The 22,095-nt window shown below is 34.9% G+C and overlaps 2 protein-coding genes across 4 annotated transcripts; one reads left to right on the top strand and one right to left on the bottom strand.

Moving 5' to 3' along the window:
- The first annotated feature begins 928 nt into the window (after positions 1 to 928).
- On the top strand, positions 929 to 12,465 carry LOC141346105 (lactase-like protein). 3 transcript variants are annotated; one of them, XM_073851017.1, is made up of 15 exons: positions 929 to 1,064; positions 1,168 to 1,352; positions 2,661 to 2,821; positions 2,905 to 2,992; positions 3,081 to 3,190; positions 4,321 to 4,449; positions 4,523 to 4,618; positions 4,709 to 4,763; positions 4,841 to 5,002; positions 5,074 to 5,348; positions 6,391 to 6,517; positions 7,794 to 7,993; positions 9,041 to 9,104; positions 12,141 to 12,185; positions 12,328 to 12,465. In XM_073851017.1, the coding sequence occupies exons 2-15, from the start codon at positions 1,223 to 1,225 to the stop codon at positions 12,441 to 12,443; spliced, it is 1,758 nt and encodes a 585-aa protein (XP_073707118.1). In that variant the 5' UTR covers positions 929 to 1,064; positions 1,168 to 1,222; the 3' UTR covers positions 12,444 to 12,465. The 3 variants fall into 3 exon arrangements, with proteins under 3 accessions (XP_073707118.1, XP_073707120.1, XP_073707119.1); XM_073851018.1 differs by having other exon boundaries at positions 937 to 1,064; positions 1,160 to 1,352; XM_073851019.1 differs by lacking the exon at positions 12,141 to 12,185.
- Positions 12,466 to 14,162: 1,697 nt separating this feature from the next.
- LOC141345313 (protein zwilch homolog) lies at positions 14,163 to 22,017 on the bottom strand. The gene is made up of 18 exons (XM_073850180.1): positions 21,929 to 22,017; positions 21,736 to 21,775; positions 21,563 to 21,652; positions 20,721 to 20,839; positions 20,421 to 20,611; positions 20,257 to 20,336; positions 20,017 to 20,172; positions 19,822 to 19,893; positions 17,568 to 17,661; positions 17,338 to 17,390; positions 16,525 to 16,627; positions 16,361 to 16,440; positions 15,278 to 15,434; positions 15,121 to 15,149; positions 14,900 to 15,036; positions 14,583 to 14,678; positions 14,348 to 14,463; positions 14,163 to 14,251 (listed from the first exon to the last, which is right to left on the bottom strand). The coding sequence occupies exons 1-18, from the start codon at positions 21,976 to 21,978 to the stop codon at positions 14,163 to 14,165; spliced, it is 1,752 nt and encodes a 583-aa protein (XP_073706281.1). The 5' UTR covers positions 21,979 to 22,017.
- Positions 22,018 to 22,095: the final 78 nt, after the last annotated feature.

Below are 22,095 nucleotides of genomic sequence, written 5' to 3' on the forward strand. Positions count from 1 at the left end.
ATACATTGCATGGGTCAAAATTTTTGATTTTTCTTTTCTGCCAAAAATCATTAAGAAATTAGGTAAAGTTCATGTTCCATGAAGATTTTTTGTAAAATTCCTACTGTAAACATATCAAAATGTAATTTTTGATTTGTAATATGCATTGTTAAGAACCTAATTTGGACAACTTTAAAGGTGATTTTCTCAGGATTTTTGATTTTTTTGCACCCTCAGATTTCTGATTTCAAATAGATGTATCTCAGCCAAATATTGTCCTATCCTAACAAACCATACATCAATAGAAAGCTTATTTATTGAGCTTTCATCTGATGTATAAATCTCAGTTTTGTCAAATTTAACCTTATGACTGGTTTTGTGGTCCAGGGTCACATATATATATTCTATATCTGTAATTTAAAAAAAAAAAGTTTATGAATATATATAAATTTATATAATTATTTAATATTTTTACCTGTAATTGAAAGTTTATAAGATAATTTTATATAGAAAACAATATTTGTATATACATTGCATTTTCATTTAATTAATATATGTAAAAAAAAAATTAACTACAGTAGAAAGTAATGTTTGTGGTCACAATTTTTTATTCACTTTTAATGTTCCTGCATTACTTGCTTTTCACACATTACTCCTTGCTAAAATACAATGTTTGCATTTCTTTAAGTCAATAACATCCGAGTCAGAATAAGATCTGAAACCTGTTGTATAATATTTGGTGTCAGTTCATCCCACCATATGTTGTTATTGTTATAGTAAACACAAGGATATCAGCCTCTCCAACATTAACTTTGCTTACAGAGTGAAACCCTCATTTGAAAGGGATCTGTCCACCATTGCAAAATGTCATCACAGTCCATTGACCCTCAATAGAAAGGCTTTTGGGTCTACACTGGGGTCACGGGACCACCTTTAGTACAGCGCAGCGCTTTGCCACCCAGGCTGAACAGTAACAGACTCTGTATGGCAACCTTCAAACTTCTGGATGTGATATCAAAGTTTGGGATAGCTGTTATTGATTTAAAAGGCATTTCCATCAGGAATTGATGCAGATTCAGAGACAGGTATGTTCAAATCAAAAGTACGAGTGTGAAGATTTAATCTTCTAGATTGTGTTAAGTAAGTGATGAATGATGTCTAGTGAAAGGGTAACTAACAGCCTCTCAGATCAGGAGAGTGTGGTGCTGATGAGACTCACTGAGCTGGAGCAGAGATCTGGAATATGATGCTGTCACACCGAGTTGGACGAGCGTGTCATGTGCTTGTGCTGGTGTTGTGTCTGTCTGCGGCTGAGGACTTCAACTGGTCAGCGAACAACCACGACTCCTTCTATTATGGCACTTTTCCAAATGGTATGATTCCAGCATTACCATACAGATTCCTTTCTCAGCCACTATAGCCTTTGGGAAATTAATTGACCTGCATGGATATCAATAATGAAAGCTAAATCCATTAATAATACTTTAATTTATACTTCATGTGTATACAGTTTACACCTTTCTTTCAGAATCTACAAAATTGTAATTATTTTACCAAAATAAAAGGGATCATACAAAATGCATGCTATTGTTTATTTAGTACTGACCTGAAAAATTCCACAGGAGAAAATAATGGCTGAATTTTTAAAAAAATTGCCCTGTTCAAAAGTTTACATCCTCTTGATTCTTATACTGTGTTGTTACCTGAACTGTTAGCTGTGTTTTTTTGTTTAGTGGTAGTTGTTCATGAGTCCCTTGTTTGTCTTGAACAGTTAAACTGCCCGCTGTTCTTCGGAAATATCCTTTAGGTCCCACAAATTCTTTTGGTTTTCCAGCATTTTTGTGTATTTGAACCCTTTCCAACACTGATTGTATGATTTTGAGATCCATCTTTTCACACTGAGGACGACTGAGGGACTCATATGCAACTATTACAGAAGGTTCAAACGCTCACTGATGCTCCAGAAGGAAAAACATGCATTAAGAACCAGGAGTGAAAACTTTTGAACAGAATGGAGATGTGTATATTTTTCTTATTTTGCCTAAATATCATTATTTTTTTCATTTAATACTGCCCTTCAGAGGCTACAGAAGATAGTTACATGTTTATCAGAAGACAAAATAAGTTACATTTACCCTGATATTCAAATTCAAAAAGTTTTCCCCCCTTGGCTCTCAATGCATGGTTTTTCCTTCTGGAGCATCAGTGAGTGTTTGAACCTTCTGTAATAGTTGCATTTGAGTCCCTCAGGTGTCCTCAGTTTGAAAAGATGGATCTCAAAATCATACATTGTTGGAAAAGGTTCAAATACACAAAAATTCTGAAAAACCAAAGAATTTGTGGGACCTGAAGGATTTTTCTGAAGAACAGTAGGCAGTTTAACTGTTCAGGACAAACAAGGGACTCATGAACAACTATCACTAAACAAAAAAACACAGCTGTGGATCATTCCAGTGACAACACAGTATTAAGAAGGGGATGTAAACTTTTGAACAGGGTCGTTTTTATAAATTCAACTATTATTTTCTCTTGTGGACTATATGTAAACATAGTTTATATGAAATGCATTTTGCAAGATCCCTCTTATTTTGGTCAAATAATGAACATTTTCAGATTCTGAAAGGGGGGTGTAAACTTATGACCTCAACTGTACTTCTCTAACGTTTCACGTCATTTGTCAGGATTTTCGTGGGGCGCCGGCAGTTCAGCCTATCAAACAGAAGGAGCCTGGGACAAAGATGGGAAAGGACTGAGCATCTGGGACGTGTTCACTCATAAGAAGGGAAAGACGTTTTTGAATGATACTGGAGACTCTTCATGTGAGGGATACTACAGAATCAAGGTGACCATGTTGGTACTTAACACGCCAATGACTATCAAATGCCCCAGATGAAACACAACATTTTGTTTCATTGTGTTGTATAGGATGATATTTCACTGATGAACGAGCTGAATCTAAATCACTATCGGTTCTCCATCTCCTGGCCCAGGATCATGCCAACTGGAATCAGGTGTAAGTATCTGTACTGCTGGCTCTAGCTGAGATATTTGTTATTAATAAATGTGCATTATGTTTGAGCTCCACTTCTGTGCGTTTGCAGCTGACCATGTGAATGAGAAAGGAGTGAAGTACTATGGTGCTCTTATTGATGAGCTGCTTGAACACAACATCACCCCCATTGTGACCCTTTATCATTGGGACCTACCACAGGTGTGTATTCCTAAATATCTCATATAGGCCTAATAATAATAAGCGTTATTTAATATATGTGACCCTGGACCACAAAACCAGTCTTATGTAGCATAGGTATATTTATAGCAATAGCCAAAAAGACATTGTATGGGTCAAAATTATCGATTTTATACCAAAATTCATCAGGATAGCCTATTAAGTAAAGATCATGTTCCATGAAGAAATTTTGAAAATGTCATATTGTAAATATATTAAAACATTTGATTAGTAATATTGCTAAGAACTTCATTTGGACAACTTTAAAGAAATTTTCTCTATTTTTGATTCTTTTGCACCCTCCGATTTCATTTTCAAACCAAATATTATCCTATCCATACAAACCATAAATGGAAGGCTTATTTACTCAGCTTTCAGATGATGTATCTCAATAAAAATGCCCCATATGACTGGTTTTGTGGTCCAGGGTCACATATTCTGATTTATTTAACCTTTCTAGGACGTTTTCATGAATATATCTTAACTAAAACAAAGCTGTAAGGCAGCAGACTGCTCAGTGGGTTCTAATACTTTTGACTTTGTTTTGTTTGTTCGGATAACGCAACGTTTGCTAATAAAATTAATAAGGTACAATGCGGATATATAATAAAAACAGAAAACGTGTTGTAATAAAAATAGACGTGATGAGGTGTGTCATATTTACCGCTGCTTTACTAAATGTCGCGTGTGAAATCCACGAATCCATCGGGAGTTTTGCGTGAGGGCTCAACAATTCCTCAGGTAAATGTAGCAACGGTTAAATTGGTTATGTCGATTCGCTGCGTTGACCAAAGAGTAGGTTAAGTAATTTCTTTATGAGTTATGTTTCAAATATCTCTGACAATAATAGACTTTTTGCCCACATAAAGTCGGAAGTTTTGCTAACAGTCGTCTGTCCCTCACAGCCTTCTTTTCATTTTCTAAACAAAGAGCCAATTCAATTTTCATTTACGCGACCCTCTCAACAATATCTGTCAAGATTTGACAAGTAAAAAGATGAATACACATTCAGTGAATTTAATTCATCCACTGTATTGACTGCATTAATAATGGATCTGTAACCCTTTTCGGAAGGTTTTATCATTCATCATCGTGTCTGTATATTTGGACAGGTTTTGCAGGAGAAATATGGTGGATGGCAGAACATCAGCATGATTAATTATTTCAACGACTTTGCCAATCTTTGCTTTGAACGCTATGGGGACCGTGTCAAGCACTGGATAACTTTTAATAACCCATGGGTATGCTCACTCTATTCCTCTCTAGTTAATAACAGCAAATGTGTAAATGTTCTTATTGCTCATTGTGTGTCAGTCAGTGGCAGTGGAGGGGTATGAAACTGGAGAACATGCTCCAGGACTGAAGCTTAAAGGCACAGGGGCCTACAGAGCAGCTCACCACATCATTAAGGTGACACATCACTGCCTTGATATAATATTGTACCATGGTTTTTCAGAATGGAGTTATTGCACAATACTGTTTGTGTTGGTTTACTAACAGGCACATGCTAAGGTTTGGCACACTTACGATACTCAGTGGCGACAGAAACAAAGAGGTATGAGCTTAGCAATATCTTTGAGTTCCTTAAAAATTACACCCTCTGAACTCTTTCTGCTGAACCCTCTTCTTTAGGTATGGTGGGCATTTCACTGTCTGGGGACTGGGGAGAGCCTGTAGATATCACTAACAAGAAGGACATTGAGGCTGCAGAGAGATATGTCCAGTTTTACATAGGCTGGTTTGCTACACCCATCTTTCATGGAGATTATCCTCAAGTGATGAAGGATTTCATAGGTACATGTTGTTAAATATGTGAGGTCAAGAATGGCACAATCTAGAATATTAATGACAATTTTGTATCCAAGGGAGGAAAAGCGCACAGCAGGGTTTGGGAACGTCTCGCCTTCCCACCTTTTCTTCTCAGGAGAAGAGTTACATCAAAGGCACCTCTGACTTTCTAGGAGTGGGGCACTTCACCACACGCTACATTACCCAAAAGAGCTTTCCTTCCAACCGTGGCTCCACCTACTTCTCAGATCGGGACATAGCAGAGCTGGTTGACCCACGTTGGCCTGATCCTGGTTCGGAGTGGCTCTACTCGGTTCCTTGGGGCTTCCGCCGTCTGCTCAACTTTATAAAGGTGTGCCATTTCATATCATTTCCCCATGCTGAACCTTGATCTCGTTTGATTCATAATACAGTTGAGGTCAGAAGTTTACATTCCCTTTTTTTAGAATCTGCAAAAGGTTAATTAGTTTACCAAACTATGCGGGATCATACAAAATGCATGTTATTGCATGCCTTCAGATCCCACAGATTCATTGGTTTTTCGAGCATTTTTGTGTATTAGAACTTTTTTCCAACAATGACTGTATGATTTTGAGATCCATCTTTTCACACCGAGGACAACTGGGGGACTCATATGCAACTTTTACAGAAGGTTCAAATGCCCACTGATGCTCCAGAAGGAAAAACGATGCATTAATAGCCAGGGGTGTAAACTTTTGAACAGAATGAGGATGTGTATATTTTTCGTATTTTTGCCTAAATATCATATTTTTTCATTCAGTACTGCCCTTAAGAAGCTACGAAAGATACTTACATGTTCCCCAGAAGACAAAATAAGTTAAATTTGCCCTGATCTTCAAATTCAAAAAGTTTTCACCCGCCAGCTCTTAATGCATAATTTTTCCTTCTGGAGCATTAGTGACCGGAACGTTTTGTAATAGTTGCGTATGAGTCCATCAGTTGTCCTCAGTGTGAAAAGATGGATCTCAAAATCAAACAGTCATCGTTGGACAGGATTCAAATACACAAAAATGCTGGAAAACCAAAACTTTGTGGGACCTGAAGAACATGAACTGTGGATCATTCAGGTATCAACACAGTATTAATAATCAAGTGTATGTAAACTTTTGAACAGGGTCTTTTTTTTAATATAAATTCAGCTATTATTTTCTCTTGTGGACTATATGTAAACATCTTTTATGTGAAATATCTTATTCTGTCAGTACTGAATAAAAAATAACATGCATTTTGTATGATCCCTCTTATTTTGGTTAAATAACATTTTGCAGATTATGCAAGGTGTATGTAATCTTTTGACTTCAACAGTATTTATTAGTAAAGTCCACATGTCAGGAAATGACAACTCTTGACTTATGTTTTTTGACCTTCTAAAGACTCAATATGGAAACCCCACGATCTTCGTCACTGAGAACGGGGTCTCAGAGAAGATGTTGTGCACAGAACTGTGTGATGACTGGAGGATACAGTATTACAAGGGTTACATCAATGAGATGCTCAAAGGTAACAAGTACAAAAAGGGATAGGTCACCCCAAATTGTTAATGTCATGTTGTTTCAAATTAGTATGACTTACTTTCATCTGAGGAACACAAAAGAAGATCTTTTGAAGAATGATTAATCTGTTTTTGTCAAAGGGGGACAAAACAATATTGGACCCCATTACCTTTCTATGGAAACCTGTTCCCACCACTGAAAAAAAGAAAAGAAAGATAATTGTGATTTTTTTTTATCTCACAATTCGTACTTTTTTCTCGCAATTGTGAGCATTATGTCAGAATTGCCAGATAAAAACTTTCAATTCTGACTTTTTCTTTCAGAATTGCATGGAATAAACTTGCAATTGCAAGTTAGAAAGTCAGAATTGTGAGAAATAAGTGCACTGTTCACACAGGCAATGACATTCCATCTTTTGACCGGTAAAGCATTATGCACACATCAGTTTCAAAATACCTGTAAATTTTGTGACATCATTAACCGGAAACAGTTAACCTCTAAATGACTGTGCCTGCCGGTGTTGTGTTTGTAAAGGGGTATACATGGTAAGTGTTTTCGTTTTTTTATAAGTGTTTTGGAATTCACCTTTCGCAAACAGTTTGATTGACAGGTGATCTGACCAATCATAATGCTGAATCCGCCATCCTGTCCAACAAACAAATCAGACATATCAGTAGATCAACTTCTGTGGACTTAAACTTGAAAAATTGTGTATTGGCGTCTTTCCGCGGTTGAAATAAAATACTTTTGTATATGTATTTTTCATTGCACAAGAACATGTGTAATGTGGGAGCGGCGTTGTTTGTCGGACAGTAACTAAGGAGGGCGGGTTTTGCGAAGGGTCAACTGTGAGTTTTAAAGTCAGAATGGTGGGATATAAACTCGCAATTGCGAGAAATAAATGTGCTGTTCACACAGGCAACGACGTCCCATCTTTTTACTGGTAAAGCGCCATTCACACATAGGTTTCAAAATACCGGTAAATTCTGTGACATCATAATAACCACAAACAGTTAGCCGCTAATTCTGAGAAAAAAAGTGTCAGAATTGCAAGTTTGTATTGTGAGACAAAAAGTCGCAAATTCTTTTTTTTATTTTATATTCAGTGGCAGAAATGGGCTTCCATAACTTACTTTTTTTTTTTTAAATATCTTGTGTTCTACAGAAGAAAAATAACTCTGTAAGTCATACAGATTTGAAACAACATGATGGTGGTGAGTAAATGACAGAATGATGTAAGAAATATTAAAAATGATTCTGTTTTATTTGTTGTTATCCTGCAGCTATCAGGGATGGAGTGAATGTGAAGGGCTACACCGCTTGGTCTCTTCTGGACAAGTTTGAGTGGGATGAGGGCTATTCAGAGAGGTTCGGCCTGTACTATGTGGACTTCAGGAACAAAAATAAGCCTCGCTACCCCAAGGCCTCCGTTCAGTTCTACAAACGCATCATTAAGTCTAATGGATTTCCCAATCAGAGAGAGGTACATCCATTTTGTTGAAATTTCCCATTATGAGTTACTAAAACGAAAAGGTCATAATAGTCATAACTGAAGAAAAGTAGCCATAATAGTTCTAGGGATATATAAAAGTAGCAGTTTCTTCTTATGTTTGCTGTTTTAACATAAAATGTCAATTTTATACATTGCGAGGACTATCATAAATACACAAATATATATTTAAAAAAAAACACACACACAAACAAAATACAATACCTGCAAGACTACAAAAATGTGGAGAGAACCAAAACACTCACAGTTAATATAAATAAAAAAGGGGATTTTAAAGGGAACATCGGATGCAAAATTCACTTTTACATGGCGTTTACATATAAATGTGTCTTAACAGTGTGTGAAAACATAACCATATTACAATGACAAAAATCCATTCACTACTTTTTTAATCCCCCAAAAACCTAACAGTCTCAATTATCTAGCCGTTTTGATTGTCTGAGCAGTAAGTCCCCTTTAAGGATAGCGCCGTTTGCGTGCTAATTAACATTTTGAACGAACTGATTCTGCTCCAGATTGTTTGACAGCCGCCTTGCGGTACTATTAGGATTAGAGCATCTGTTTTGGTATTGAAACATGCTATTTAGAGTCAATGAAATATTTGCGGAGAACATTTCCAATTAAATAGCTGTTTAGGATGAATACACCAGCATCCTCATTTGGTTATCTACCAACAAAAAAGTCTTGGAGAACCCAAGATTAGGATGTAATTACCATATAAATAGTATTTTCTAATTATTTTTCTGTCGTCTTATATTGAACAAACTCCAGTTGCCTTGGACAAGTTCCAAATGTTTATTTTCAGATGATACAAAATCATATAAACCATTTTATATATAACTGTTTATATAAACTATGTATTAAAGGTGGTGTAATTAACTGAATGAAACAGTCAAGTTAAATACCACATGCAAAGATTGCAGAGCAGAATCCTGAAAGGAGTGTAAGCCTTTATCTGTAAGAGAACAGAATGAATAAATGAGACAATGACTGTACTCTCTGAATCATCATCATTGGCAGGTTGAGAACTGGAAAAGGAAGGCTACAGAGACTTGCTCCACCAGCAATCAGCTCCTGGCTGCAGGTCAGTGGATCATTGATTCAAACTTAGTTGAATAACTGGGGCAAACAAGGAAAAATTCCATTTGTTGATCACAGACTAAAAGAAATAATCATGTAGCCTTTAATCAAGAACAAATTAGATGGGAACAAATTCCTCTTGAACAGTGCATGAGAACATTCCTTGTGTTCATCTGGATCTCCACTGTTTTATTATGCTAACCTCATTTGTGGTTTGACCAGGTTTCTACTTAGCCATTAGTGTCCATAGGGACTCTGTATGCTTACCATGAGAATGGATTGACAAAGACTTTTGGGGAGGTCTGAAACCGAGACTGAGCCGAAACCTCTAACAGGATTTTTCTTTGTTTGCCCCTCCAGCTAGAAGAAAATCCAAGGAAAATAAAGATCATGTAGAGATGCCAAAGGTTTGGCTAGTGCATGACGAAGTTTAGACACTAGGGTGCATATAGAAGTAACTTGTTCTTTTCTTTTCGGCTTGGCAAATGTCCGACAAAGGCTTAAAAAAAAAAAAAAAAAAACTCAAAATGACTGTGTGTAGTTGGATACAAAGAACATTAAGCAACTCCAATTCTGGCCCTTTCTGTTCTTGGGAAGCTGAAATGTTTTAAGTATTCAGAGACCATATTCTATAAGCTTCAGTGAGTGAATGGTAATAAAATGGCTCTGCAGTACATATATTCCTAATTAAATGTCACTATAAAGAAATAACCAGATCAGCTATTCGAGCACTTTTGATTAAAAGGGTCAATACATTGTAAAACCTTATTTCATTAGGACAAACTATAACAGAGTGCAACAGTGCTTTCCCACTTTTCAATGGCCTTGGTTCTGGAAGAATGTTTCCCATTCATTTTTATTTCTTTTATTAGAGTTATAGGCTATGAAAAAAAAAATCAGCTACAATGCGAATCATAACATTACAAACTTAATTTGAAACAAATAAGTATTTGAACATCGGAACACTGGAAAACAATAGAAATGGCACTGAATAAAAAAATAAAGCTAATTGCAACTTTTTATCTCACAATTCTGACTTGTTTTCAATTGTGAGATATATTGAGAAATAAAGTCAGAATTGCATGATATAAACTCACAATTTTGACTTTTTTTTTTCAGAATTGCATGTTTATATCTCACAGTTCTCACTTTATAACAATTGTGAGTTATCAAGTCAGAATTGTGAGATATAAACTTGCAAATTCTGAGAACATATCAGTCTTTTTTCCCACTCAAAATTGTACTTTATAACTCATTATTGTGAGTTTATGCATCACAATTTTGAGAAAGTCATGTCAGAACTACAAGAAAAAAGTCAGAACTGCGAGAGAAAAAAACCTCAGAATTGCCAGAAAAAAAGGTCAGAGTTGTGAGGGGGAAAAAGTCTGAATTGCTAAAAAAGTCTGAATTGCGAGGATAAAAAGTCAGAATTGCAAAAAAAATTAAAAATAAAAAAAATCAGCATTGCGAGGAAAAAAAAAAAAAACAGAACTGTGAGAAAAAAAAGTCCGAATTGCAAGGAAAAAAAGAGAATTGCAAGGAGGAAAAAAGTCAGAATTGCTAAAAAAAAAAAAGTCAGAATTGTGAGAAAAAAAAGGCTAAATTGCAAGAAAAAACTCAGAATTGCAAAAGGGATAAAAAGTCAGAATTTTAAGAAGAAAAAAAAAAACAGCATTGCGAGGAAAAAAAGTCTGAATTGTGAGGAAAAAAGGCTAAATTGCAAGAAAAAACTCAGAATTGCAAAAGGGATAAAAAGTCAGAATTTTAAGAAGAAAAAAAAACAGCATTGCGAGGAAAAAAAGTCTGAATTGTGAGGAAAAAAGGCTAAATTGCAAGAAAAAAGTCAGAATTGCAAGAAGAAAAAAAGCAGCATTGCGAGGAATAAAAAGTCAGAATTGTGAGAAAAAAAAAGGCAGAATTGCGAGGGAAAAAAGTCTGAATTGCAAGACCAAAAAAGTTGTGAAATGAGAAAAAAAGTCGAAATTGCGGAAAAAAGTCAGAATTGTGAGAGGGGAAAAAGGTCTGAATTGCTAAAAAAGTCTGAATTGCGAGGATAAAAAGGCTAAATTGCAAGAAAAAAAAAAAATCTGAATTGCGAGGGATAAAAAGTCAGAATTGCAAAAAAAAAAAATCAGCATTGCGAGGAAAAAAAATTCAGAATTGTGAGAAAAAAAGTCAGAATTGCGAGGAAAAAAGAGAATTGCAAGGAGGAAAAAGTGAATTGCTAAAAAAAGTCAGAATTGTGAAAAAAAGGTTAAATTGGAAGAAAAAAGTCAGAACTGCAAAAGGGATAAAAAGTCAGAATTGCAAGAAGAAGAAAAAGCAGCATTGCGAGGAAAAAAGTCAGAATTGTGAGGAAAATAGAATTGCGAGAAAAAAAGGCAGAATTGCGAGGGAAAAAAGGCAGAATTGCAAGAGCAAAAAAATTGTGAACTGAGAAAAAAAGTCAAAATTGCGAGAAAAAAAGTCAGAATTGTGAGAGGGGAAAAAGTCTGAATTGCAAGAGGAAAAAAAGTGTGAACTGTGAGAAAAAAGTCAGAATTATGAAAAAAAAGAAGAAAAAAAGAGTCAGATTTGAGAGGAAAAAAGTGGGATAATTCGAAATTCTGACTTTTTTCTTGCAGTTGTGAGTTTATATCATGCGATTCTCAGAAAAAAAGTCAGAAATGTGTGATGTAAACTCACAATTGCAAGATAAAGTGTCACAATAACCTTTTTTTTATTCAGTGGCAGAAATGAGCTTCCATAAAATGCTGATTATGTATATTGAAACTCACCTACGCACACAATGCTAATGCTAATACTCTAATACTATTTTTAAATCAATCAAACAAAAAAGTTTTCCTTCAAAAAGATGTATAATCCTCAAACAAACAGCCAATGTAAGTTTATACTCTAAAAGGATACTTGATGGCATGCTGCTTTTTGGCTTATAACCCAGTCGACTAATTGTGCTGCTTTATTGTGAGCTTACACAGTGGCCCTCAAAGGGTTAATGCACCCTGCTGCCATCCTAAGATTATTTCTCTCTCTTCATTAGAAGAACAGCGGAATACAGCTGCCAATATTCTAAGACTTATTCATGGTAAGCCGTCACACACATACACACAACAGCTGGAAGAGAACTATATTAACCCTTTGAGTGCTCCGTTATGCAAAAGCAGTGTGAAACTGGGCTATGCTGTTATGTGTGGGCTGATAAACTTGTTTGTGTGTGTACATTTCAGATCCTTTAACCAGCCACATGGAGATGGTGACCGAGGTTGTGGTTCCCACAGTGTGCACCCTGTGCATTTTGATCAGCGCCGTCTTTCTCATGTTCCTACTCCGCAAACGCAATTAACGCGTTCGGCCCTTGTTTCTTGGTTAAAACTATCTGCATTAAGGAGGTGGTTAAGGATACTAGGGCTGTCACTAACAATTATTTTGGTATTATTCAATTACTCGATTAATCATCAAAATAATCAACCAAAAAAGGATTTTTATTAGGGGTGGGAATATTTTGGTACCTCACGATTTGATTCCTATCGATTCTTGGGGGTCACAATTAGATTAAAATAAATAATAAATTCACAAAAGATCAATAATTAATATAATATTTTTCCAAACACCTGCCCTCGCTGTGAATGGGGCAAGATGTATTTGTTTTTTCTCCTCCATTGCTGTTGCCGTTCTGTTCCAACAACATTGTTGTTGTTGTTATTATTATTATTATAACTAGAAAACTAATTTTTCTCCCACCTCTATTTTGCGATTAATCGATTAATCGCTAGAATAACCAAATGGTCTGGCGATTAATCGAGTAATTAGATCATTTTTGTAATAATAAAACTAGACATAAGTCCACATTAGTCGTTTAAACAACTTCTTATTCGATTAATCGAGTAATTGCATAATTGTAATTATTTTTTGTAATAATTAAAATAGACCTAAGCAAACAATAGCCTTTAAAATAACTTATATTCAATTATGATTATTTTGTCAATTAATCGAGTAATTTGGTCGTTTTTAATAAATTATTTTGTAGTAATAAAAATAGACCTAAGCGAACTTAAATAGCAATTTAAATAACATATTATTCGATTAAACGATTATTTGATTATTCTGCCGATTAATCGAGTAATCATATAATTGTAATTTTTTTGTAATAATTAAAAGACTAATATTTTAAATAGAATAATATTTGATTATTCTGCCGATTAATCAAGTAATCTGATCGTTTTAATAAATTATTTTGTAGTAAAAAAAAGACCCAAGCGAACAATAGACATTACAATTACTTAAAATACAGATATAATATCAATGAGGCAATAATAATTTGTTTAAATAAAGTATCAAAAGCATGTAATCATGGTTTTATTGAACAAAACTGTTAAAATACATAATACATGTAATATTAGGCCATTTCTTTACAACAGAAATGCTATAGCCACTGTTATTTCTTGAATATGTAGACATCAAAACGCATTCCTAGATGAACGTTTTAATAAACCCAAAGTCACTGCAGTATTCAAAGAAGTTTGAGATGCTCAACGCATGTAAATGCTAACAGTTTGTGTGGAGCAGCATTTACTGTCAAGTTGTTCTGAGACATATGTAACCTAACGTTACACCTTTTTTTTTTTTTATTGAGTAATCGAATTGAATCGAAGAATCGTGACAGCCCTAGAAACTATGATGAATTTAACTGACATGGGCAATAGTCATCCACTTTTGAAAATTATTTATTTCTATGTGGGCTAAACTAGTTGTCTTAAAGCCTGTTGAAACCTTAAACCTCTGCAATCTGTTGCATATACACTACTGTTCATAGGTTTGGGGTAAGTAAAAGTGACAATAAAAGTTGTAAACTGCTACAAAGGATTTGTATTTCAAATAAGTCATGTTCTTTTGAACTTTCTATTCATCAAAAAATCCTGAAAAAAGTATTATGACTTTAAAAAAAAGAACCCACTTTTGAACAGTATTGTGCAAAATAATAAAAAAGAATGAATCAATAAATATGGCATTTGACATGACATTTTCTGTGAGTTCATATCTATTTTATCGAGTCTTACCGATGTTAAGTGAAGCTGATGAGACTACAGCTCACCAAGGTCCTGTAGTAAGACATCTCACTTTCTCCATTCACAGACACATCCAGAGGTACATCTGTAATGTGTAATCATATAAGTTGAAATATCATGTTTCCTTTTGTTTCAATTAACTCATGACATGAAACTAAAACAGCTAGTGAAAAAACTTTACCCAAGTCAAAACTGATGTGGTCTACTAAAGACTTGTCACTGAGATACAATGCTGTTTTGACTTCCTTTGACCCCTGTCCACTGGACACCTCCATAGCCCAAGAGAACGGCTGTTCTCTGAAAGAAAAACATGAACAAATATCAATATTTATAAATTAAATTATGCTGTTCAGTACATCATACATGAACTAGAAGAATTATACAGAGAGAAAGAAAGAAATGCAGCATCTACTCACTTCTCATAAAAGTAGCTAATAAGCGCAGGCTTAATTTGCAGCTGGAAGACGTGGTCCTCATCATAGTTGGATGTTTTGTAGTATTGCAAACAGGACCTGATACCAAATATTATGGTTAGAAACATGGCTAGAAGCTTGCTATGCACCATCCTCAATGCAATCAATGGATCTGCAGTTCTCTCTGATGAAAAAATAAGTGTTCTCTAAATAATAAATCACAATTTCCTGGAAGACAAATGGTGTGATATAGTATTTCTCTACATTTTGAAATCAATGAATGATTAATACATCACTTCCAGAAAGGACAGGAAACTCACTGAGTGAAAAGGAATAGGCGATCATGAGGAAGACTAAGGAAAGTGCTGCAGGTGCCCAGGATCTCCAGCAGGTGGTGCAGTTTCCTCACTCTTATCACCTGCTCCTGCAGGTCCACCTCTGTGTCCAAGTAGTAACTCTGAAAATTACAGATATATGTATAAACCACCCTAGTACATGCTAGTGTTCACCTAAATCTTAAACATTTTAAAAGTGTTCCTACCAAATAGTTGAGAGTTGTAAGTTCCTTTCCTAAAAAAGAACGAGAATTAACTCAAAGAGCAAATCTAAAAAATAAACATTTTGCTAATTAGCAGATAAAGTGAGCTATAAACCAAAAACGAGCTAGATTTAATTTTGAAATAAAAAAAATTATGTACCAACAAGGTAGTTGATGAAGTCTTTCCTGATTTTGTCCAGGCCGAGCTCTAGCAGCATATTAGCAGGTGTGAGGCCAGTGAGAGGCATGGCATCTATCTGCTGCTGGTAGGACTGCACAATCATTTTACTGAGAGTGCTATTGCTGTCTTTGTGGATCTAAAGAAAAAAAAACAGCCCCATTACACCAATATTTTAAATATTTATTCACATAATGGTTAAAGAAGTTGTTTACTTCCAGAGCAAAAATTTACGGATCATGTACTCACCCCCTGTCATCCAAGATGTTCATGTCTTTCTTTTTTCAGTTGTAAAAAAAAAAAAAAGTGTTTTAGGAGCCATATAGTGGACTTCTATGGTGCCCCCGAGTTTGAACTTCCAAAATGCAGTTTCAATGCAGCTTCAAAGGGCTCCAAATGATTCCAGCTGAGGAATAAGGGTCTTATCTAGCAAAATGATTTGTCATTTAAAAAAAAAAAGGTATATACACTTTGAAACCTTAAATGCTCGTCTTGTCTAGCTCTGTCATGTGCATGCGTACTCTGTGTAGTCCTGTTCAAGACAGTTAGGGTATGTCGAAAATCCCATCTCATTTTCTCCTCCAACTTTAAAATTGTCCTACATTGTTGTTTTACCTTTTTTGTAAATGGCATTTGACCTTCTTTGCACATTTACTTTGTAAACACTGGGTCGGAACTTCTGCAACTTTCAAGTTGGAGGAGAAAATTAGATGGGAGTTTTTAAGCTTAAAAAGTATATAAATTTACAATTTTCTAGAAAATGGCCAATCGCTTCGCTAGATAAGACCTTTATTCCTTGGCTGGGATCGTTAAGAGCCCTTTGAAGCTGCATTAAAAACCGTATTTTGGAAGTTCAACCTCACAGGCACCATAGAAGTCCATTATATGGAGATAATTCCTGAAAAGTTTTTCTCAAAAAAACAATTTCTTTACGACTGAAGAAAGAAAGACATGAACATCTTGGATGACAACGGGGGGAGGACATTATCTGTAAATTTAACCAAATCTGTGATGTTAACCAAAAAAGTCGTCAGTGCATTAAAACAGATATGGAGCTGCGCGCACCCATGGTTTGATTTTACCAAGTTTCACTGCTTTGACAACAATTTTCAGGCATTCTGTTATGTCTTGATATGAAGTTACACCTATGAGAAAACAAAAATATTACAATTAGTTACAGTAAAGACATTTTGCTGTATTTCATGAAAAATACCAAAGGTAATATTTACTCTTCCTCATCTTCTCCCACAGTTGTTCTGTAAAGTCTAGGTCTCCTCTCTCAATCACCATCGAGCTGAAGGCTGCTGTAGCATCTGTCTTAACTTTCTGTTTCTGTTATGAAAGATTAAATAGATAGTCACACATAAATGAAATGCTTGCCATTGTTTACCCATCCATTCATTCATTGATTCTAAAGCTGTATGATCTTTCTTCTTTATTGGAACACAAAATGAGAACAATATACTGACTTCTATATAATGAAAGTGAATGATGAATTGTGCTGTTAATATTTTACTATTAAAGGGTTAGTTTACCCAAAAATGAAAATTCTGTCATTACTTACTTACCCTTATATTGTTCCAAACTCATAAGACTTTCGTTCATCTTCTGAACACAAAGTAAGATATTTTTGATGAAATCCGAGAGCTCTCTGACCCTCCATAGACAGCAAGGGTCCTACCACGTTTAAGGTCCAGAAAGGTACCAAGAACATTGACAAAAATGGTCAATAATTGTTAAATTAAGTTGTTATTTTTTATTTTTTTTTTGCACACAAAAAGTATTCTCATAGCTTCATGAAATTATGGTTGTACCACTGATGTCACATAGACTACTTTGTTGATAATCTTGGTACCTTTCTGGACCTTGAACATGGAAGGACCCTTGCTGTCTATGGAGGGTCTAAGAGCTCTCGGATTTCATCACAAATATCTTAATTTGTGTTCTGAAGACGAACAAAGTCCTACAGGTTTGGAACAAAATGAGAGTGAGTAAATAATGACAGAATTTTCATTTTTGGGTTAAATATCCCTTTGAATTACCCCAGAAGCTTTGGCAGCGTGTCCTGCTACTCCTTGTGAAACATTCTCAAGCTCTAAAAAAGAGAAACAACTTTATGAACCAGCAAATTAAATTGCACACACTGCACTTAAAAGCAAAAAATTCAAAGAACTGACAATCAGCAGCATTTGTATCTATTTAGGGTTTCTTGCCATGTATACAGTACATAGAGTACACAGATTAATTAGATTAATCAGTACAGTTGCTATACCTTCTACGAGTGATCTAGTCAGGTCCACTGCAGACTGAGTCTCCATTGGTTCCAACCATTCAGTTTCCCCTGTTCTCAAACCCTCTGCCAGAGCCTAGTCAAATGTTTTAAAACAAAACAATAAAAGCTGATGACATGAAATTATATATATGAATTATAATATGATTTAATATGGTGTTAAACATTTCTCATACCTAGAATAAATCAATTTGTTGTTTATTACAAGAATAATTTTTTTATTACAGGAAAACCATTGTTATTGTTATTGTAAAACTGAAACTATTGAAAATACATTTGAAGTCAAAAGTTTACATACACCTTGCAGAATCTGCAAAATGTTATTTATTTTACCAAAATAAGAGGAATCGATCATACAAAATTAATGTAATACTGACCTGAATCCGATATTTCACATAGAAGACGTTTACGAGAAAATAATAGTTCATTTAAAAAAAAAAAAAGACCCCGTTCAAGTTTAAACACACGTTATTCTTAATTCAACACAGTATTAAGGATCAAGTGTATGTAAACTTTTGAACAGGGTCATTTTTATAAATTCAACTATTATTTTCTCTTGTGGACTATATGTAAATGTCTTCTATGTGGATTCTTAATCAGGTCAGTAAAAACATGTATTTTGTATGATCCCTCTTATTTTGGTAAAATAATTAACAGGATTAACAGATTCTGCAAGGTGTATGTAAACTTTTGACTTTTAATTTTTTTCATCAGTTGCAAAAAATTCAAAACAACATAAAACAAATATTACATGATAAACTTAAAATGCTTAAATGAAAAGAGGGTTAAAATAAGTTTAATTGAAAAGTTTACGTTAAAATACTAAAACTAGGGCTGGGCGGTATACCTTTTCATACCGAATACCGGTGTTTTTTTTTTAATGATATTCATTTTTCATATACCCCAATACCGGTGAGTGTGTGCGTACAAAGCACTGGGAACACGTATGTTGACGCAAACAGAAACCGCAGCTTGCACGTGCTTGTCTGAAGCAACACATCTGAGGTGTGGACGTATTTCAGTATATCTGAGAAAGACCCAGGGTTAGCGATTTGCAAAACTTGTAATGCAGAAATTTCAAGAGGGGGTGTGTCTGCAGAGATGAGAGCAGAGATCGGCGCATTGTGCGCAGACAGATGTAGCTTTCAGTGAGAGAAAAACAATGGCTTTACGTTGGTGTTACGTCGCAATATTTTAAATATATGTCTTTTCTATATACTGTATTTTTATTAATATTTATGTTTTAAAGTCAATGGATATCACACAAGCAACGTGGAAACTGATCAATATGTTAAAGTGAAAGTAAAAACTGACTTTCAGCATCTGATGTGCATTCTTTCAGACAATGAGAGACGATTATACTTCATATGCTGATATTAATTTAGTCCATTAATATTTTTCTTGTGCCCCGAACATGGTGGGGAAAAAAATAAAAAAGAAACGTATTTTGTGTAAGGTTTGTTTTTGAAAGTCTTAAATAAAGCTCTTAATTTTCATTGATGACTGCAGTGTTATTAGGGGGTTATGAAAGTCATAATTATGATTTCAGGTGGTCTAAAATGTGGGGACTGAAAGACAAGAATTGCGATGAAACTTCAAAAGGCTATCCATTGAATAAATATGAGCGCTGCACGTTTCAAAATCATTTGTTGCGCTACTTTGTATACTACCATTCTGACAGCGCCTCCTGCTGGAAGAGAAACGCGTAGACTTGTAAATATGAACTTGTGAAGAATGCACAATAAAGTGTTGTGTATTTTGACTGCAAATCATGAATTCTGATTTCTTCACCTCATTACAATTATGAGTGCCACTGTCACTTCTTTGTGAACAGCAGCATTTTGTGAGACCAATCAAACCTGGGTTAATACTAGTCCGGTCAATGTAAGCCAATATACTGCAGTAATTATTCTCTAATTTATTAGGAAATGTGGTTAACACCTAGTCATGCATGAAAAAAAAAAAATACCGTCATATACCGTGATACCGTATAATTTTGAAAAATACCGTGATATAAATTTTTGGTCATACCGCCCAGCTCTAACTAAAACGATAACAACTAAAATTGAATTAAAGTAGAAATGTAAAAATATGACAAAAGCATGTTTAAATTACTAAAATTAAACTTTACTTAAACTAAAAACGAAAATCTAGTTCATATTAATAAAACAATAACATATATAAATAACAGTATAATTACACTGCATAGGAAATGCAATTTATTTTCAACACTTACCAGAAGGAACTCCATCTCTCTGTGGGTCTGATACAATGGACTCCTTATGTCTCCAACTGCGACTTTGATATTCTGTAAAAAGCTAAATAAAATTAAAAAAAGCTAAACGAAAACTTGGTAACCTCAATAGACACTCAAAACGGATTAGCCAGGACTAAAGCATCAAAGTAAACTGGATGCTGCACTACTGCTGACCAGAGATGCTTTAGAAGACAAGGGAGGACACTCCAAGACTTTCTCCACATTGTTCCATGTGAGACTCGCTATTACACTGCTCTGGGACTCAAACATCATGCTTTCCTCTTTTAAGGAACAAAACAGGTTGTACTGTGCATAGCCTTTGGTCGCCACCTGAAAAATAAAATCATAATATTCTTAACACATACCAAACAGTCAGAAACCTGTTAAATGACAAAAAGGCAAAATGACAATTACTGTTGATGCATGGTGTCTTTTCTCATGCTCTCGTTTGAGCTCATCCAATGTGGCGAAAGAGGTTTCATCTGCAGTTGGACCTGCAGAACATTGGAATTCAAAAAGGTTTTGTTTCTATTTACAAAGAGTAATCTCTATATGGGTACTTATCTGGGTGCTACTACCTTTGCAGCTGACTGTATACAGTTTGACGCCACAGGTTTTGTTCCCACTGTAGACAGTTTCTACTCCAAGCCAGGCAGTGGCACATGGGTCAGATTTGTCACAACGGACCCAGAGAGGGGGCAGAGTCCTAGGGGCTTCCACTTGAGGCATGTTGGGGTTATGAGCCATGGTGTACCACGACAACAGCTGCCTAGTTGACGAGAGTGAGTAAAAATAATTATTTATTACTGTGCTCAGCCTTCAAAAGTAAAAAATAAGACATATATTAAGACTATATTGCAACAAGCAAATTCTTTCACCTTGCTTTCATGACAGAGAGCGGCTGAGGTCCTGGATCTTGCACCATTTTAAAGAGTGTCTCTTCAACAACACTGGAGTCAGCTGTAGTTTCTGCAGCTTCTGGTTCACACTTTGGTTGCTTTTTATTAAGTAAGTTCACATATTATGTCATGTTTAGTGTAAATAATAATAGCACATGATATGTACAGTTGAGGTCAAAAGTTTACATACACCTTGCAGAATTTGTAAGAAGGATCATACAAAATGCATGTTGTTTAATTAAGACTGACCTGAATAAGATATTTCACATAAAAGATGTTCATGTAGTCCACAAGAGAAAATTAAAAGTTACACTTAATTCTGTTTTAATTTAATTTTTTGTTTGTTTAGTGATAGTTGTTCATGAGTCCTTTGTTTGTCCTGAACAATTAAACTGCCTGCTGTTCTTCAGAAAAATCCTTCAGGGTCCCACAAATTCTTTTGTGTATTTGAACCCTATCCAACAATGACTGTATGATTTTGAGATCCATATTTTCACACTAAGGACAACTGAGAGACTCATATGCAACTATTACAAAAGGTTCGAATGGTCACTGATGCTTTAGAAGGAAAAATTATGTATTAAGAGCCGGGGGTGTAAACTTCTGAACAGAATGAAGATGTGTACTTTATTTCTTATTTTGCCTAAATATTATAACTTTTTTTCATTTAGTACTGCCCTTCAGAAGCTACAGATGATACTTACATGTTTCCCAGAGGACAAAATAAGTTAAATTTATCCTTATATTCAAATTTTGCAGATTCTGCAATGTGTATGTAAACTTTTAACCTCAACTGTATATGGAGGGCATCATAAACTTACTGCTTTCTCACAGACAAAGATAGGCTGATTTCCAGTGATTATGTCGTGCAAAAGTTCTTCCTTCTCCACCAATAGTACAGAAATATCATCCTGAAATAAATAAACAAACAAATGATTTCCAATACGCATGACTGAACGTATTTTCTTTTCATCTGCATCTATATTAGTTTTACCATATACGTGCAGTTCTCTTTATTTTCATCTTGGCACAACCTAAAACAAGCAAGGAAAGAAATCTAAGTCAAACATAAGAATTACACATATATAAGCTATACTGTAACGTTAGTTGCGTAGCAAAACATTACAAATCTGCAAGTTATTCAAGTTCAGTTAATCGTAATAGAAAAGAATGGTACAATAACTCACTTCAGAAATTTAACAAACGCGTTGGCGTCCGAAACTATTTTGGAACCCATTCCACTTGTTTCAAAACTACAAATATATATAATTAACAAATTATATCCGTGTGAATGAAAAAACTAGGATTCAAAACCATTTGATTACAGCGCGCCTAATGTACGTCACGAGGGTTA

This window comes from Garra rufa, chromosome 11 (genome assembly GCF_049309525.1).
Source record: "Garra rufa chromosome 11, GarRuf1.0, whole genome shotgun sequence".
NCBI lineage: Eukaryota > Metazoa > Chordata > Actinopteri > Cypriniformes > Cyprinidae > Garra > Garra rufa.

What these genes read in the sequence shown, in the direction of transcription:
- LOC141345313 (XM_073850180.1), bottom strand. Translation starts at nt 21,978, where the DNA reads ATGGGTTCCAAAATAGTTTCGGACGCCAACGCGTTTGTTAAATTTCTG. An exon ending in TGTCTTCTAAAGCATCTCTG is followed by an intron (nt 19,894 to 20,016) that starts GTCAGCAGTAGT and finishes AGCTTTTTACAG; the next exon opens with AATATCAAAGTCGCAGTTGG. An exon ending in TTGGTAAAATCAAACCATGG is followed by an intron (nt 15,435 to 16,360) that starts GTGCGCGCAGCT and finishes TTTTTTCTTTAG; the next exon opens with ATCCACAAAGACAGCAATAG.
- LOC141346105 (XM_073851017.1), top strand. Translation starts at nt 1,223, where the DNA reads ATGATGCTGTCACACCGAGTTGGACGAGCGTGTCATGTGCTTGTGCTG. An exon ending in TTATGGCACTTTTCCAAATG is followed by an intron (nt 1,353 to 2,660) that starts GTATGATTCCAG and finishes GTCATTTGTCAG; the next exon opens with GATTTTCGTGGGGCGCCGGC. An exon ending in GTGGCGACAGAAACAAAGAG is followed by an intron (nt 4,764 to 4,840) that starts GTATGAGCTTAG and finishes CCTCTTCTTTAG; the next exon opens with GTATGGTGGGCATTTCACTG.